Source organism: Ceratotherium simum, chromosome 31 (genome assembly GCF_057802395.1).
Source record: "Ceratotherium simum simum isolate JZ-2026a chromosome 31, ASM5780239v1, whole genome shotgun sequence".
Taxonomy (NCBI): domain Eukaryota; kingdom Metazoa; phylum Chordata; class Mammalia; order Perissodactyla; family Rhinocerotidae; genus Ceratotherium; species Ceratotherium simum.
The window spans coordinates 19,438,129-19,456,779 of NC_141930.1; the positions used below are offsets into that span (position 1 = coordinate 19,438,129).

The 18,651-nt window shown below is 35.0% G+C and overlaps 1 protein-coding gene across 1 annotated transcript in view; it reads right to left on the bottom strand.

The window, feature by feature from the left end:
* MCMDC2 (minichromosome maintenance domain containing 2) overlaps positions 1-16,760 on the bottom strand; it is a 38,535-nt gene extending 21,775 nt beyond the window's left edge. Inside the window, exons 1-9 of the mRNA XM_004436252.3 lie at positions 16,601-16,760; positions 16,378-16,508; positions 16,247-16,306; positions 14,238-14,433; positions 13,476-13,598; positions 13,252-13,356; positions 10,262-10,387; positions 8,394-8,631; positions 3,694-3,899 (exon numbers count right to left, since the gene is read on the bottom strand). Coding sequence (XP_004436309.1) covers positions 3,694-3,899; positions 8,394-8,631; positions 10,262-10,387; positions 13,252-13,356; positions 13,476-13,598; positions 14,238-14,433; positions 16,247-16,306; positions 16,378-16,508; positions 16,601-16,694 — 1,279 coding nt within the window. The 5' untranslated portion in view covers positions 16,695-16,760. The remainder of the gene's footprint in view (positions 1-3,693; positions 3,900-8,393; positions 8,632-10,261; positions 10,388-13,251; positions 13,357-13,475; positions 13,599-14,237; positions 14,434-16,246; positions 16,307-16,377; positions 16,509-16,600) is intronic.
* Between the last annotated feature and the right edge of the window lie 1,891 nt (positions 16,761-18,651).

Sequence of the window (18,651 nt, forward strand, 5' to 3'; positions counted from 1 at the left end):
CAATGGAATATTACTCAGCAATAAAAAGGAATGAGATTCTATGAATAGGCAAATTCATAGAGACCGAAAGTAGAATAGAGGTTACTAGGGGCTGAAGGTAGGGAGGACTAGGGACTTATTGTTTTATGGGTACAGAGTTTCTGTTAGGGATTATGAAAAAGTTCTGGAAATGGATAGTGATCATGGTTGCACCACATTGTGAATGTACTTAATGCCACTAAGTTGTAAATTAAAAATGATTCAAGTGGTACATTTTATGTTATGTGTATTTTATCAGAATTTTAAAAAAAATGAATGAAGTGGGGCCGGCCTGGTGGCATAGTGGTTAAGTTCGCGCGCTCTGCTTTGGTGGCCCAGGGTTCGCAGGTTTGGATCCTGGGCACGGACCGATGCACTGCTCGTCAAGCCATGCTGTGGCAGCATCCCATATAAAGTAGAGGAAGACAATGATGTACACCTGAAATTTTTACAATGTCATAAACCAATGTTACTGCAATAAACCAAAAATTAAAAAAATAAAATAAAATAAAGTAGAGGAAGATGGGCACAGATGTTAGCCCAGGGTCAATCTTCCTTGGCAAAAAAGAGGAGGATTGGCAACAGATGTTAGCTCAGGGCTAATCTTCCTCACACACACACACACACACACACACACACACACAAAAGGAATGAAGTAATGATGCATGCTACAACATGGATGAACCTCAAAAACATTATGCTAAGTGAAAGAACCATGCACAAAAGACCACATATTGCATGATTCCCTTTATATAAAATGTCTAGAATAGGCAAATCCATAGAGACAGAAAGCAGATTAGATTGCCAGGGACTGTGGGGAGGTAGGGTTAGAGGGTGACTGCTAATGAGTATGGTTTTTCCTTTTGGGGTGATGAAAATGTTCTGAAAGTGGATAGTGGTGACTGTTGTACAACTCTGTGAATAGTCTAAAAACCACTAAATTGTACACTTTAAGTGGGTGAATTATATGGTATGCAAATTATATTTCAATAAAGCTGTTACCAAAAAATGTAATAGATGTAACTGGCATTCTAAAATCTGAAATTTTAATTATTGGCATGGATTTTATAATTTATCTTTATATTGTACAATACCAGTCTTAAATACAAATATATGAGCATTTAACTCATATGCAAAATCGCTAGCATTTTGTAGCTAAGCACATACATATGTATTTTGTTCTTACTAGAATAGTGGAAATGCTGCACAAAACTGTTTTTATTTTATTTCTTGATATGCACAATTTCACCTACACTCTCTACTTTCAGCCTACTGGTGAGCAAAGAAGGACTGAAAGGAAAAGGAACTATGGGGTGCCCTCTTTTTCCCTTTCCTCCTATATCATCATTTTCAGTGTAAGTGGTTGGCAAATACAGGGAAGTAACCCAGTAAGAAAAGATATGATGGGGTTCCCTGGTTATTTGTGTTTCTTAGAATGCCACTGCCTTCTTTCTACATTATAGCAAGTCTGATATGAATGGAAAGCATGGCTTGGGCCTATTAGCTCCTCCTCTTACTCAACTGAAGATGTTTTGATATGGAACATGAGCACTGAATTGCAGTATACTCACAATGCACAAGGGTTCCGCAAGAATCAAACTGATTACAAATTAAGTGTGTTACAGAAGCCATATAGTGACCATAAATGTTACATGAAATATGGCTGCAAGGTACAGTAGACACAAGCATGCAGGTATCTCCTCTGCTCACGTGCAAGCTTCACTGTCTCACTGGACCTCCTTACAAAACATAAGTTCAGAGATAAAATTATTAAATATTTGAAGATGGTGACAGTAGAGTTTTAACCAAGTGCCAGGCTCTTTTAGGAGGAGGAGGGCCTCTGTGCAACTGTACTTGTTCCATGCCCATAAATCAGGCCCTGCTTGTATGTGAGTATTGGTATCTCGTGGTTTCTATTTTCATTTCCCTGATAATGATATTGAGGACTCTTTCATGTGCTTATCAGTCATTTTGTATATCTTCCTCTGTGAAGTCACTAGTCAAGTCTTTTGCTCATTTTTTGCAGGGTTCTTTGTTGTTTAAATTATTGACTTGTAAGAACTGTTTCTACGTTCTAGGTATATGTCCTATGTCAGATATATGTATTGTAATTATTTTCTTTTTCTTTGCTTGCCTATTCACTTTTTAAATAGGGCCTTTTAACATGTGTAACTTTTTAGTTTTGATGAAGTCCAATTTATCAATTATTTTGTTTATTGCTTTCTGGGTTCTGTCTAAGAAATCACCTACTCTAAGGTGGTAAAGATATTCTCCTCTGTTTTCTTCTAGCAGCTCTAAGGTTTAGTTTTTACATTTAGGTTTATGACCCATCTTTAATTAATTATTATGTATACCTGTGAGGTATGAGCCAATATTAATTTTTTTCCAAATACATAGCCAAATGTTCCACCATCACTTGCTGAAAAAACTTTCCCCATTTACTTGCTTTGGTGCTATGGTCAAAAATCAATTTACCATATTACTGTGGGTCTGCATTCTCTTGCAGGGAGAGGCAATACGCTAGGTGCCCTGAGCATTGCTGCACATTCTTGCTGGTATGCCAAGAATGCAAGGCCCTGACTGCTCTTTGCCCGGTCCATATCTGTCCATATCCTTGTTAGTTATGAATGTGGCCCAACTAGCATTACTCTAATACCAAAACCAGACAAAGACATTACAAGAAAAGAAAACTACAGACCAATATCTCTCATGAATGTAGATGCAAAAATCCTGAACAAAATATTAGCAAATTGAGTCCAACAGTGTATAAAAAGAATTACACACTACAGCTAGATGGGATTTATTTTTGGTATGCAAAACTGGTTCAATATTTGAAAATCAATTAATGTAGTCCATAATTTCCACAGGCTGCTGAAAAAAAATCACAGTATCATATCAATAGATACAGAAAAAGCATTTCATAAAATCTAACATCCATTCATTATTTAAAAAACTCAGTAAATTAGGAATAGAGGGAATTCCTTCAACTTGAAAAAGAACATCTACAAAAAACCTACAGCTGACACCATACTTAATGATGAGAAACTCGAAGCTTTCCTGCTAAGATCAAGAACAAGAACAAGACAGGGATATCCCTCCTCATCACCGCTTTTCAACATCATATTGGAAGGCCTAGCAAATGCAATAAGACAAGAAAAGGAAATAAATCTGGCCCAATACAAACTCATGTGTTACCATGACTAAAAGCAAAGGCTAAAACAGTGCATTTGCACATTAAATTCCTCTGTTTTAAGGGGCTGGCCTGGTGGTGTAGCGGTTAAGTGCATGCGCTCCACTTTGGCAGCCCAGGGTTTGCAGGTTCGGATCCCAGGTGCGCACCAATGCACCGCTTGTCAAGCCATGCTGTGGCAGTGTCCCATATAAAGTAGAGGAAGATGGGCACGGATGTTAGCCCAGGGCCAATCTTCCTCAGCAAAAAGAGGAAGACTGGCATAGAGTGTTAGCTCAAGGCCAATCTTCCTCGCCAAAGGAAAAAAAAAAGAAAAAAAATTCCTCTGTTTTGATTTATATAGGTAAAATGAGAAATGTGATTTAATATAATTTCTCAATTCCTAAAATGTTTACAATACGATCTTAACTGTTAAGTAGCTCCTTGACACTGATGAGACTATAAGTTAAATAGGTGAAAATTAATTTGAAACAAACATTGTTTACCTGATTGAAGCTGTTCAAGTTTATCTTTTTTGTATGAAGCCAAGTCTCCTATAAAGCAGATACCACCTTTAGCCAGCAAAGCACTGCCAGCTTGAATGCTAACTGCTCCAGTTCCATACTTATTCCTGGATAGAGTAGGAAAAATTTCAGTAGAGACTGGATGATGTATACCACGGGGCACAAGGTTTATACTAAAATTCAAAAGCCTAGAGAAAAAATAAATTATTCTTACTATTATTTAATATTTGATTTTCCAAAGTCATAATGTGTAACAGCTACACAATTAAATCTAATTTGATTCAATGTTTACTGAGCACCTATGCTAGGGATAAAAACATATATGAGACTTGGTCCTTAACTTGGAAAGTTCACAGCTTAGAAAGAGAGACATAAACAAAAAAACTAAACCACAATGTGATAAGTACTAAAATAATGTCATGAGAATATCTGTTAAAAGAGTATTATTTCTTCCTGGAAGGAAGCCAGAGAAAGCTACAGAGAAAGGACACTTGAACTGAGCCTTCTTCTTCTTCTTTTTGTTTTTTTTTTTTTGTGAGGAAGATCAGCCCTAAGCTAACATCCATGCTAATCCTCTTCTTTTTGCTGAGAAAGACCGGCTCTGAGCTAACATCTATTGCCAATCCTCCTCCTTTTTATTCCCCAAAGACCCAGTAGATAGTTGTATGTCGTAGATGCACATCCTTCTAGTTGCTGTATGTGGGACATGGCCTCAGCATGGCCGGAGAAGCGGTGCATCCGTGTGCACCCGGGATCCGAACCCAGGCCACCAGTAGCAGAGCACGTGCACTTAACCGTGCTTAAGCAGAGCGCTAAGCCACAGGGCCGGCCCAGGGCCTTCTTCTTTTTATGGATTGCTTTGTTTTGTTTATTCAGAATTTTTGCATTTAGACTTGCCCATCATGACTATCCCTGCTGCCTAGGTATCATGGTAACTCTTGATATATATCCTTTTGCTTTCCAATCTCTTTGGCAATTGCCTTGGCCTCTTCCTTTCCCAAATTTAAATTCTGAGAAAGGAATATGTTTATGTTAACTTAGCTTTCGAATCCCTGCCACAAAAATCATACCTTGCTGGTGCAATCAACTATGATGAGCAGACATGGATATGCAGTGCAAAAGAGGGTGAAGCAGTATCCTTTAAATGTGGATAGGGAGATACTATAAAATGGCTAGAGTATGTGCCCTTCTAAGGAATTTGGATGTTAGTTTGAAGATATATAAAATGGGGGAGTGACATTTAAAAAGAGCAGTGGATTTTAACCCTAGCTCACATTAAAATCACCTGGGGAGTTTTTAAAAATTCCAATGCCAAGCCCCACCCCAAGTCATGTAAATTAGAATCTCTGGGGTGGGCCACAGTCATAAATTTTTTTTTAAATTCTCCCAGGTGATTCTAATGTGCAGGCAGGGTGAGAACCTAGTTATATAGAACGATGGGCCTCAAACTTGGCTACACATTGGAATCAGCTGAGGAATTTTAAAAATTACTGACACAAGGTCAAAGAATACAAGTCAAAATACAAAAATCAATTGTATTTGTATATATTTGAAAAATGAAATTAATAAAATATTACCATTTTTAACAGCATCAAATACTTAGAAAGCAACTTAAAATATGTGCATGACCTTTACAAAACATTGCTGAAAGAAATTACAGAATATTTAAATAAATGGAGATATATACCATATTCACAGATTGGAAGACTCAACATTGTTAAGATGCAAATCCTTCCTCAGAGTGATTTATAACGTTAAATGCAGTTCCAATTCAAAATCCTTAAAGGCTTTTTTGGGGGGCTAGGGGGAGGTTGGTATTAACATACGGATTCTAAACTTAATCAAAAATTCAAATGACCTATAATAGTAAAAAAAAATCTTGGAAACGAAGAATAAAGTTGCATCACCTGATTCAAAACTTAACACAGTGCTATAATAATCAAGGATGAGTGGTATTGGCATGATTATAGACAAATAGGTCAAAATAACAGAAAAGAGAGTTCAAATAGATTTATACCCAGTTCAATTTTATCCCTAGTTTATACCTAGTTCAGTTGATTTTCAACAATGGTACTAAAGCAATTCAATGGGGAAAGGAAAGTCTTTTCAATAAACGGTATGGAAAAATTGGATAAATGCATAGGAAAAACATTAACCTTGACTCCTACCTCACACCATACACAAAAACTAACTTGCGATAGATTACAGACCTAATGTAAAAGCTAAAATTATAATGCTTCTAGAAGAAAACATAAAAGAATATCTTCATGACCTTGGGGTAGGCAAAAATCTCTCAAACAGAACCCAGAAAACACTAAACATAAAAGACAATAATAAATTAGACTTCATCAAAACTAAAAAGTCTGCTCATCAAAAATATCTTCAAAAAAAAAAGAAATACAAACTTTAGAGTGGGAGAAAAATTTCATGATCCATATGTGTGACAAAGGACATGCATCCAGAACAAACCCATTTAAACGTGAGCAAAAGACTTGAACAGATACTTCATAAAGAAGATATATGAGTAGCCAATAAGCATATGAAAAAGAGCTCAAATCAGTAGTCATCAGGGAAATGCAAATTAGAACCATAATGAGATACCATTTCACATGCACTAGAATGGCTAAATTGAGAAAGACTGACAACATCAGATGTTGGTAAGGACAGAAACAACTAGAACCTTACATTGTTGGTAGGAATGTAAAATGGCACAACCACTTTTGAAAACCGGCAGTTTCTTATAAAGTTAAATATATATCTACCTTATGACATGGCAATTCCACTCCTAGGTGTTTAGCCAAGATAACAAAAACACATGTCCACAAAAAGACTTGTACAAGAATGTTTACAGCAGCTTTATCTATAATACTCAAAATCTGTAAAACCTAACTGTCCTCACTAGGAGACTGGATAAACAAATTCCGGTATATTCATATAATGGAATACTACTCATCAATAAAAACAATGAACTACTGATACACGTATCTGGATCAATCTCAAAAACATGTTGAACCAAAAAGACCAGACCTAAAAGAGTATGTACCATATGATTCTACTAATATGAAGTTCAAGAACAGGAAAATTAACCTATTGTGACAGAAATCACCTGTGGAGACAGAAACTGATTAGAAGAGGGAATGAAGGCATTTTCTGGGGTGATGGAAATGTTCTATATTTTATTTTGGTGGTGGCTATAGGAGTGTATACATTTGCCAAAATTCATCAAACTGTATACTTAAGATCTGCTTATTTCACTATATATAAATTTTACCTAAAAAAGAAAACCAAACAAAAAACCAAATCTATCAAACAGCCCCAAATATCATAGGAAAATATCAAAGGTTAGTGACAAACAAGAAAAGAGACAAAGGCCTTAATTTACAAGAGGTATCACAAATCAATAAGAAATAAACAACTTGGGCCGGCCCCGTGGCTTAGCAGTTAAGTGCACACGCTCCACTACCGGCGGCCCAGGGTTCGGATCCCGGGCGCGCACAGATGCACTGCTTCTCCGGCCATGCTGAGGCCGCATCCCACATACGGCAACTAGAAGGATGCGCAACTATGACATACAACTATCTACTGGGGCTTTGGGGGAAAAAAAAAGGAGGAGGATTGGCAATAGATGTTAGCTCAGAGCCGGTCTGCCTCAGCAAAAAGAGGAGGATTGGCAGGGATGTTAGCTCAGGGCTGATCTTCCTCACAAAAAAAAAAAAAGAAAGAAATAAACAACTTAATAGAAAAATGGACAGTGGTCAAAGAGGTTTATAGAAAAATTATAAAAGTGTTTAACAAGCTCTAAATGATGCTAAAACTTACTTCCAATTGAAGAAATGCATATTAAAATAAAATACCATTTTCTATCCATCAGTTGGCAAAATTTAAAAGTCTAATAATACCCAGTGTTGGTGAGACTATGAGGAAACAAATACTCTCATGCTCATTAGTGGAAGAGTAAATTGGTGTAAGCTGTAGCAGTTAGCACCATATTTACATTGCAATTTCATTTTAGCAAAGCATCATCTGTCCAATTAAGTTAAAGTTAATTTGAATTTTATTTTTTAATTTTAAATTCATTCTATAAATTTATTTTTGCTTTACAATTGCATATAAGATATTAATATAAGAAGCTTATTCCTAGCTTTATGAACATTTAAGTAACTTTTTAGAAAGGGTACTTGCTAGAGGGAAACCCGAAAATGCTGAGTAGAGGCTTATTCCAAGTTTAGGGTGATACCCCCAAAATAGTAATTTTGGCACTTGTGACAGCCTTATCTGAATCAGTCTTATTGAATGGAATCTTGAAGAAAAATAAGAAAATAGCTTGTTGGCTCTGAGGAGGCAGATTATTTTAAAACAAAAACAAAATACAAAAGCAGAACACTGAGCCATGGAATGGGAGAAAAGGAAACCTGTGAAGGATGCATTTATTCATGAAGGTCTGAGTGGGGAAATAGGCTGAAACTTTGAGTGGTTAGATTCTCAAAATATTGAAAGCAAATATTCCATTTCTCGATTCATGTTTTAAAAGTTTTGAACTTCATTGATAAAAGTTTATTTAAATATTTATACTGCTCAGATAAATTCTAAATATTTGTCTTGTAATAATGCTCATGGAAAGGATTTATGCAAATCTGTGTGACCAACTTACAAATTTGAAAAATTCATGTCACATATTTTACCTGTCTACAAGTAGAGTATCACTTGTTATAATTAAAATATCCAGGCAATCTTCCAGTTCCTTATTACGGTCACTTGTCTGTACTAGACTCATCAGCAAACAGAGCTTGAGCAAATTGTAAGTCCCAGGAGGAACAATCTGTGATGCAAAAATATTGGCAAGTATTGCTGTAAATTTCCAGCATGAACCGGAAGTCAAAGAGAGGAGACGCCTGAAATGGTCGCTAATTCCTGAAGGAACTGAAAGTAAATATTAACACATATATTAAAAAGAGTTTTAAAAGAAGAAAATAACATTATAGATATCTAATTCCATTAATCTAAAATATTATCAAATTGTAGTTCTTTTAATGATGCCATACTCAGATTCTTATAATGATATTAAATTATGATTAGACATCACTCTGGTCTATCATTTCTATCCCAGGGGATGTAATAAAAGGAAGCAGTCACCCAGTGTGTCCACACAGATTGGCTGTGGGTTGCAAGCAAATCCTTCATTCTTCTCCTTTTAAGAACTATGTGAGCAAAGTCAGATCATGGGGCACCTGTATTGCAGTGTTTGCAGTGCTTCCTACGTTTGAAATAATGTCACCTTTAGTGAGGGCTAAACGCAGAATGGGAAATATTTGAATGTTGCTGTTAAAAGAGAAGATTTATACTCTACTACTTTGAAGGCACTATACTGTACTATACCGTAAAGTTCTAGATCGTCTCCACTCCCTCACTGTCCAACTCCTGAAAGCAATGAGTGATTTAATCCAACTGGTCAGTTTGGGAGGAATAGCTGTGCATATATAACTCAGTCCCTTTCTCCTTCCTCTTTGGCTGCCATCATAAAGTAATGATTTCTCTAGGCATCCATGCCCCTGGACCAAGGGAGGCTACCTTAGTGTAGCTCTTGCCACATTCGGGTGGTTAAATTTGCCTAATTCTGGAGATCAGCATGAGAAAGCACACTTCTCTACCAACATATAAGTCATGTTCCGCTATCAAATCAATAAATCTTGAAACACTTCACAGCAAAAAAATATTTAAAAGATCATTAAAATATCTAGTGTCCATTAGTGCTTTCTTTCTTCAACATTTTTATTCTTTCAAGAAGTTTTTCTCTTCAAGATAAGCAGAGATATCCAGAATCCACCTGCATTTAAATTCAACTTGGGCCTCTATTATTGCATACGGTTATCGAGGGATTCCAAAAAATCTAACTCTATTCAACATTTAACTAGCCTTTCCTACATTTAGATATGTGTGCGCCAAGTTAAAAGAGTAGGTCTGCTCTCCACTTTTGTTTACTTAATGCTTAATTATGTTGGAATTGTTAAAGGAAATTATTGGTAATAAAGGTGATATTTTGGTCCTCATCCGCCATTCTCTTTTGTCTTATTTCTTAATTGGTTTAGAACTCTGATGAGGAAAATGATGATATTTTATTAGGCCCTCTTTCTCAGACCACAATAGTTACTTAGCATTGCATTAGCTAGAAAATAAAGGGTAGGGTAGAAAAACCTTTTGACTAATCTCCTACTCTTGGCATCCTGAAACGTTTTTCTCATTGCTAATTATTAAAAAATCAAAATAAGGTTTAACCAAAAGAAAGGAGTCCTTTCTGTGGGCAACAATCTACATTATCTCATTTTATTTCCCTTGTAGCATTTATTATCTGAAATTGTCTTATTGATTAGTTTACAGGTTTACTGACTGTCTACCATACGATTTAAGAGCAGGAACCTTGACTGTCCTGATCACAACTGTATCCCTAGTGCTTAGAAGAGTGCCCAGCACATAGGCAGCCAATACTTTTTTCCTGAATAAATGGATTTAAATTTAAATATTTATTAATATATGATACTAACATTTTCCTTACCTTTTGGATTGCAAAAAGTGATGTTATTTGCCTCTATACAGACAGTAGTTTGTGAAGTTTTTACACAGGTTGGAATTCCAATAATTTTATACTCATTTCCTATATTCATTTTATTCACTGATTCATCTAAAATTATTAAACACAAAAGAAAATATGTATTCACTAAACAAAACTTGTACCTGATCATATGGTTCAAAGATCTAGTAACTAGTAGATCTAGTAGATCTAGAACTAGTAACAATTCAGTAGCTGAGTTAGTTGTAAAGTATTTACTTTTGTTTAGTATAATATCTATAGAGATTGGCACTAATAATGTAAATTGAGGCAATTTTATTGCTGATAAATTTTGATACTTATAGGCAATGATGAATCAACTTAAAGAAGAATGTGACAGCAAGTAGATAGTCTTTTATAGTCAAAAGGAAAAACAAGATCATTCTATTTAAGATGAAACATCTTTGCATTAAATGACAAGAAGTGTTAACAAAAAATGACCTTATAAGTAATAATTTTATTTGGGAAGAAAATAATTTTAAAAGGTATTATTCACCGTCTTTAATATAGGCAAGACATTTTTACCTACATTATCTAATTGTAAACTGTAAGATTGATATTGTTATCTCTACTTTATATATGAAGAAACTGAGAGGTTAAGTGACTTGCAATGCTAAATAATAAGTAGGAGAACTGAAATTCACATGTAGGTCTGCCTATCTCCAAAGTCTACCCTCTTGCACAATACTACATCTACAGATTGGGTGAGGCTTCTGTACAAGTTCAAAATCTATTTTAAAAAACATACACTAAAAATCTTGATCTTTCATTACACAGAAGTTGGGTGGTTATAAAGCTATGAAAGAAGGGCTTACAAAGGGGAGAGCAAGAATTAACTTCTCTCTGTGAAGATCAAACAGTGATCTCCAGTTTTTTCTTCTCTCTCTCACTCCTTTTTTTTAGCTCCAGAGAGCATATTGGTACACCCTGCAGACTTGGAAGGGAAGAATCAGGATGAAGAATTGAGAAAATAGAAACCCAAAACCAACCAACCAACCAAACAACACCAACAAAAGCAACTAAAGGATACAGAATGAATACAAGGGGAATATAAAAACTAAGTTTTTCAACTCTTTCATGGAATCTTAGAGTTTGGTGGATGTGTCCTGAGCTCAACGTGTGGAAAATGATAACAAAATGGAGTAACATATGTCAAGGCTTCTAAAATGGAGCTGGGAGGCCATTAAGGAAATGGGGCTTATGGACACAACACCACATCTCTACCCAGATGAAATGTAACTTTTGAAACTGTGCTTCACTGTTGTCATCTCGATCATCTTTCAAGAAATATGCTTACTCCCATAGATAAGAACTTTTTGCCTGAGAGATGGCCTTAGCAACCAATCACGTATAGCCAAGAAGTAACAGTTGTTGCCAGCACCAACCAAAAATTCTGCAAAACAACCTGTGTAATTTATCTCTTTTTGCCTTTATTTTTTTATTTTATTTTTTTTAAAGATTTTATTTATTTTATTTTTTCCCCCCAAAGCCCCAGTAGATAGTTGTATGTCATAGCTGCACATCCTTCTAGTTGCTGTATGTGGGACTCGGCCTCAGAATGGAGGGAGAAGTGGTGCCTTGATGCGCACCCGGGATCCGAACCCAGGCCACCAGCATTGCAGCGCGCGCACTTAACCACCAAGCCACAGGGCCAGCCCTCTTTTTGCCTTTATAAACCCTTGCCTTCTTTGTCTTCCTTGGAGTACATTTTGGGTTTCTGCCTGAATCTGTCTCCCGAATTGCAATACTAATTGCCCAAATAAATATCTGCTGTTTAAACTGCAGTGGATTTTTCCTTGGTGGACAAGAGGAAGGTCAAAAGGAAGTCAAGGAGGCTGGGAAGTCTGGGTATCTCTTCTGATGTCAACCCCAAAAGGCCTGCTTTTATTCATGTAATTTTTAAAAATTTATTTGGGTTCTATGTAAGAGTTTACTTGAAGAAAGGGTTTTCTACTAAAATACAAGTTGGGCATCCACTTATATTTCTATATTGTAATATATGGTTTACATATAGTATATATAATAAAATTAAGTAGTTAAAAGTATAGACTTTGAAGCTGGAATGCCTGAGTTTGAATCATGACTGTGCCATGTACTAGCTGTGTACCTTGGACATGTTACTTAACTTCTCTGTACCTCAACTTCTCTGTACCTCAGTTTCCACACTGTAAAATGGAGACAACAATAGAACCTACTTGACAGGGTTGCTGTGGCTAAATGAATTAATAAATGTAAGAATGCCTGGCGCATAGTAATTGCTAAATAAAAATTACCTATTATCATCTGGACTTACATGTATGCCTCATCCTTGTCAGGCCATAGTGAAAAGAGTTTCTGTTACAATTTTAACAATTCCTACAATTTTAGCCCAAGAAAAAAGGCTAAGCCCCATCCTCATTTTCACAGTTCTGGCTTCTCAATGAAGACTCACCTCTTCCCTGGGTTATTGATATTGATGATTTCCCCCTACGTGGCAGACTCTGTCTACCCACGGGTCTTTACCCATGCAATTCTCAACAGTTAATCATATGTCAATGTTCATTCATTTAACAAATATTTATTGAGTTTTTATTATATGCAATAAAAAACCAAAGTCCCTACTTTCATGAAGCTTATATTCTAAAACAATAACTCCAATATTTACATAAGACACACACATAGAATAATGAGAGATCATTACCATAAATAATTGTGACTCAGACAGTATAGTGCTTAGGACATCGCAAGTCTAATATCTTTTTAAGTGAATGTTGTAGGACTAAATGAATAATTGATATGTTAGCTAAATACACCTCTTTAGAACACTCAAAAATAAGAAGACCTATGATTCTTAAGCTATGGAAGTGCCATTTATAATATACAAGCATAAACAAGTCAATTACATATTTTATATATTTTATAGCAATTTGCTTTCAGTTCAAACAGAACTTACTCACCTCTTAGGAAAATTGTGAGAGATTGAAACCTAAATGGCTGGTTATTAGAATATCCTTGAAAAGCATGAAGTGCCTTTGTGGTAATTATTTCAACTATCTGTTTATCTTAAAGCAAAGAACAAAAAAGAATTAGTTATTAGAATATATATTCAATTTAATTTCCACATTAAAATATCAGACACTATTTTAAAAATTGTAATTACAAAATATAAATGCATTTTTACCACCAAGTACTCTGAATTTTCTGTCTTCTTGAAGTGAAGATGAACATAGATTACACAAAAAGTCATTTCTTACTGTTGCAGATTCTGTAGCACCAGGCACATGCACTCTTATATACTGAAATCCTGAAAGAAAACAGAGGCAAGCTAAATTTGCTTTTAGATTTAGCTATCCATTTTCAACCCTTTAAAATTAGTCTAATTCAAAATATAATTAATTCAATTTTGCATGTGGGTTCAGAGCAGTTCAATTAACATTTATTGAATGGCTATTTCTTGCCAGGCACTGTGCTAAGGTACTGGTGATATGGATACTTAAACACACAATTTCAATAGGTGGCAATAAGACACAGTTTAATGTGTGGTATTCATTTACATAGTGTTCAGAGAGACGACAGGAGGGGCACCCAACCCAATGAGAGGTGAGGATGAATGGAAAAGATGTCCTGGAGAAGGACCAAACTGAAGTTAAGCCAAAGGGTTGAGAGAGGACATTACATGGAGAGGGAACAGCATGAAGAATCATGAAATAACGTGTGAGAAGAACAAGTACTTGAGCAATACAAGAGCACCTGTTATGTTGTGGGGGAGAGGAGCGGAAAAACAATGCATTTCAAGATTATGCAAAGTAAACTTATAAACATAAGGAGACACCAAATTTTATTCCATTCTTTCTACTCTGAATATTTCATAAATAATTGTAAACATAATTTAGGATTAAACAACAAATTGCTTGATGTTTTGATTTTACATTTTAATATTTACCTTTTGAAAGAGGGCATGCTTCATCTGAACAAAGAAATCTTGCACCTTGTGTGTACTTGGTTACAGTTGTCATTGCAATCACAATTCCTTGCATCATATAAAATCTTTGAGATGTATAATCAAGTGGAAACTCAGAAAGATCAAGACTATAACTTGGCAGAGGAGGTAAATGTGTTAACTTCAGCACTATATTAATCTAATAAGACATAAAAATAGTATTAATAAAAACTGTACATCCAATTGGACTTGCATTACAATATTGTAAGTATATTTGTAGGGCAAATCATTTGTCAGTGTTATTAGGAACTAAAATTTTAAGCATAAGAGAAAAGAAATTTAAATATAAAATTAAAGATGCAAAACTTTTATAATGTTACATTTTAATTGAAAATATCATTATGAACTCATTATTTTTCTTTAAAAATACACATTTCCTGGCTATATCCACTAAAAAGACTTATAAAACAATGACAACCCAATACCAATGAACACTTCTAGTGCCCAGATTGTGATTTCTAAATATAATTTCTCACTAAAAGGAACCAAGGCGCCTTGGGGGAAATAGGGCAGAAAATATACCAGATGGACCCAGTGCATTTCCTTGTGCCAGAAACCAAGGGAGCTATAAAAAACTAATGGGATGTGTCAAAAGGACATAGGAGCAAACTTTAAGGGATTCCCAATGACCAAAGGTAGGATAATATAAGCATCAAAAAGAATGACAAAGATTCATTGAAACATATCAGATGTATTTAAAAATTCATGAGTTCCTCATAATTTTATAAAAAGGAAAAACAAAAACCAAAAAATTATTGGTCATTGTTGAAAGCTGATAGATTTCAACTCATTACTCTCTGAAAATTTATAAATGGAAAGAATCAAACACTTATTCTGCCTTTCTTGAACAAATTGTATTTCAGGGTAACGAAATAGTTGACAAGAGAAAACTTCTCTTATAGAATAATTTCAGCTAATAAATTCAAAAAGGATGCTAAAATTAGAAAAATCACAATTTTGCAACTCCTAATGAAATAATGGATTCTAGGTGATGATCATCAATGGCTGCAAAATCCAACAGGTGAAAGTTGATGGGAGACTGTATATTAGAGAGATCAGACTGACACTACTTGAACCCAGTGATCAGCTGTGGCATTGATAAAAGTGGAACAACAGATAGTATAGTTCTCCTAATGGAGTGCAATATGAAATACACGGCACTAACTATGAAGTATTCTTGTAAAAATGACAGAATCTGAATCTAAGCAAGTCTTTAGAACCAACTTCTATTTTCCAGAAATATGGCGTATAGAAGAGTAAGTTAAACACCACAAGAACATAATCAGACAAATCAGATTATGAGATATTTTACAGGACAATTAACTAGTTTCTTCAAAAACTCAATGGTATAAAAAAGGACAGGGAGGAAATGGGTCTAGACTAAAAAAGAGTGAGATATAAGAATCAATTATGTGTAGAGCTTGTTTTGATCCTGATTTTAACAAACCAACTGTGAGACATTCTTGAGACCCCAATTGGGTAAATTTAAATATAGACTGGACATTAGATGATACCAAGGCATTAGTGTTATTTTTGTAAGGGGTAATAATGGCATTGTGGTTCTATAAGAAAACGTCCACAATTTTTAGAGGTTAATACTGAAGTATGGAGGGGTGAAATAACAGAATGTCTTAGATTTGCTTTAAAATATTTCAGAAAAAAATTGATGCAGGTATAGTAAAATATTGTAAACTATTAAATCTGAGTGATAGATATATGGAGGTTCATTGTATTATTCTCTTTATTTTGGGATATGTTTGAAGTGCTTCACTATAAAAATATTTACTGTTACAAGTGATAATATAGAAAGGAAAGATGCATATGTAAGATATTCCATTGAACTTTGAAAAAAATGTATCCTTTTTAATAAAAAAAAAAGAATATCAAAATATTTATTTACAAGTCATCTTGAAAGCACTGTACCTTAGTTTTCTCTGTTAAATTTAACTTACTTGAGTTTCAGTCTGTAATTGTCCAATTAATGAGAGAGTCTTAACAGCAATAAAACAGACCTGTGATTTCAAACAAACAAAAAAGTTACCAAAAATTCCATGTGGCATAAATTTTTCTTTCTTTAACTTACTGATTGAAAAACTTGAGCAGCTTTTAAAGGCTGGTGTAAAATGTGATTTCCAAGTTCAGCATCTAATTCAACAACCTCGGAGGGATTTATTAAAATATTGAATCGATAGACAGCATAACTTTGTTTTGAATCTGTAAAAATATACAAATATAAAAATGAAGATAGTTATATATAGGAATTTATTTTAAAGTTTCTAAAATAAAGTCACCTTTGCTGAACATACCATTGTAGTACTTGCAATCATCTATAAACTTTTGGAGGCCTCCACTTCTGTCAAGATAGACAAGGGCTGCCTCTTTCATTTTTAGATTTGACATTTTCTCGTAGTCGATCACTCTTCTCTATTACAAATGATTAAACCACGATTGCTGGTAAAGACTACAGACGGTGAAACTCATAGAAAAGATGAGAATACCTACAAATAAAATAAATTAAAATTCACATTTGAAGACCTCTAATAAAACTTTACAAACTATTAAACTTAAAATTGAGAGTGAAATAAAACAACGTAAAATTTCCAACTTAAAAAAATTCCTACCCAAAGGGAAATAAAACTTTGTTTTCTTTTGCCAAATAACATTTTTATCAACACCAGGTTAAGAGATTCTCCATAAGATTGCAAACTTAAGAACAGGAGCCTCAAATGTCTCTTTACAGAATAGGTATTCCAAAAAATGCTTGTTGAAATAAATATTAGATGATGAGGTCTCCTTGCAGGTGTTACTTAAAAAAATGAAAGTGGTATAAGTTGTTTCATAAATTCAATTTAAGTAACAAAGTGTAGTTAACCTAAGAAATCTGAGAACTTGGTTCTAGACCCAGCATTTCCTAGTTGCTACGAGGAAATCACCGGACCTCTCTTGGCTCTCAGACTCTTCATCTGCAGGAAATGAAGGGGTTGTATTATATGATAAGGCCTCTTCTGGCTTTAAATCTTCTATCAGTGACCAACGTAAAAGATTAAACCACAGTAATTAGCAGAGAGTGGAATATGTAAAATTCATTTAAAAGACAACAAACACTAATTGGAAACAATATATGCAAATCATTGTATTAGGTGCTAGGGATAAAATGATTAAGATTGGATCCTGCCTTCAAGGAGTTGCCAATTTAGAGAAGTCAGAAATAATGACTATCACATTTATTCATTATCAAATATTTATTGGGCATTTACTATTTATTGGATACCAGACTGTCCTAGACACTCAAGATAAAAAGATGAGTAAAATATGATTCCTATTGTTCAGAAAGAGTACAGTGAAGGATGACGTGTAAAAAATTACAATACAACTTACATGCTGTAAAAGAAATATCAATTACTAGGCAGCACAGAAGGAAAAACATACATGAAACAGTTCACAAAATTTTGGGTCATTCTTCTGTAGGGGTCATAATATCTTCTATTGTTTTAGGACATTTTGATTTACTACAGTGGCATCACAGAAAAGAAGCAAGGAGTTCTACTTTAAAGGTGTCTTTTGATAGATGAGTAAGATTTCACTAATTGGAGGAGAGGGGAAGAGAGGAGGAGGTTTTCCAAAGTTAGGGGTGACCCTCCCTTCCCCCAATTTTCAGACCTACAGCATTGAATCCATACTTGGAGTTCAGGCCACTTTCCAAAGAAAAGTAATTGAGACTGCCCTTTTCGCTATTATATAGTGGGGAAACTTCAGAGTTTATTTCTCGGTGGCCGTTTAAGTACAATGATCTTAAAGTGTATGTTGTGTTCAGGACCTATCTATGCTTCATTACAACACAAGGTTTCTGGGGCTGAATGAAGGGAAGATATTGATAATGAAATGGCTGGGTGAGGCTCAACCAGATTACAAAAGCTTTCGAAGTCCATGACGATTATACGGGCAAAGGGAAGCCATCCAAGTCTTTAACAGGGAGTAATATGGTCAGATTTTTATTTTAGAAATCAATGCTCGCCGCCAGTGCAGAAAATGGTTTTGAATAGAGAAAGAGTTGATAACCAGTTTCTAGCTATTGAAACTGTCCTAAGAGATGGATGGCCCAATCTAGGGCATTAGGAATGAAATGGAATGGAGGAGATAGATTCTAGACTTGTAAATATTTCACAGTGAACGTGGTATAAGCGAGTTTTCAACACGCGTGTGGATGGATGATGCTGCTCTAATGGAAATACGGAACCCCGGCGAAGAGTAGGAAAACAAGGTCAAGTTCATTTGAGATATTCTGACTTTGACGGGATCCTGGGACAGCCAGATAGATAATAATAAGCACTAGGGCGACGTAAATCAGGGCCTGGGG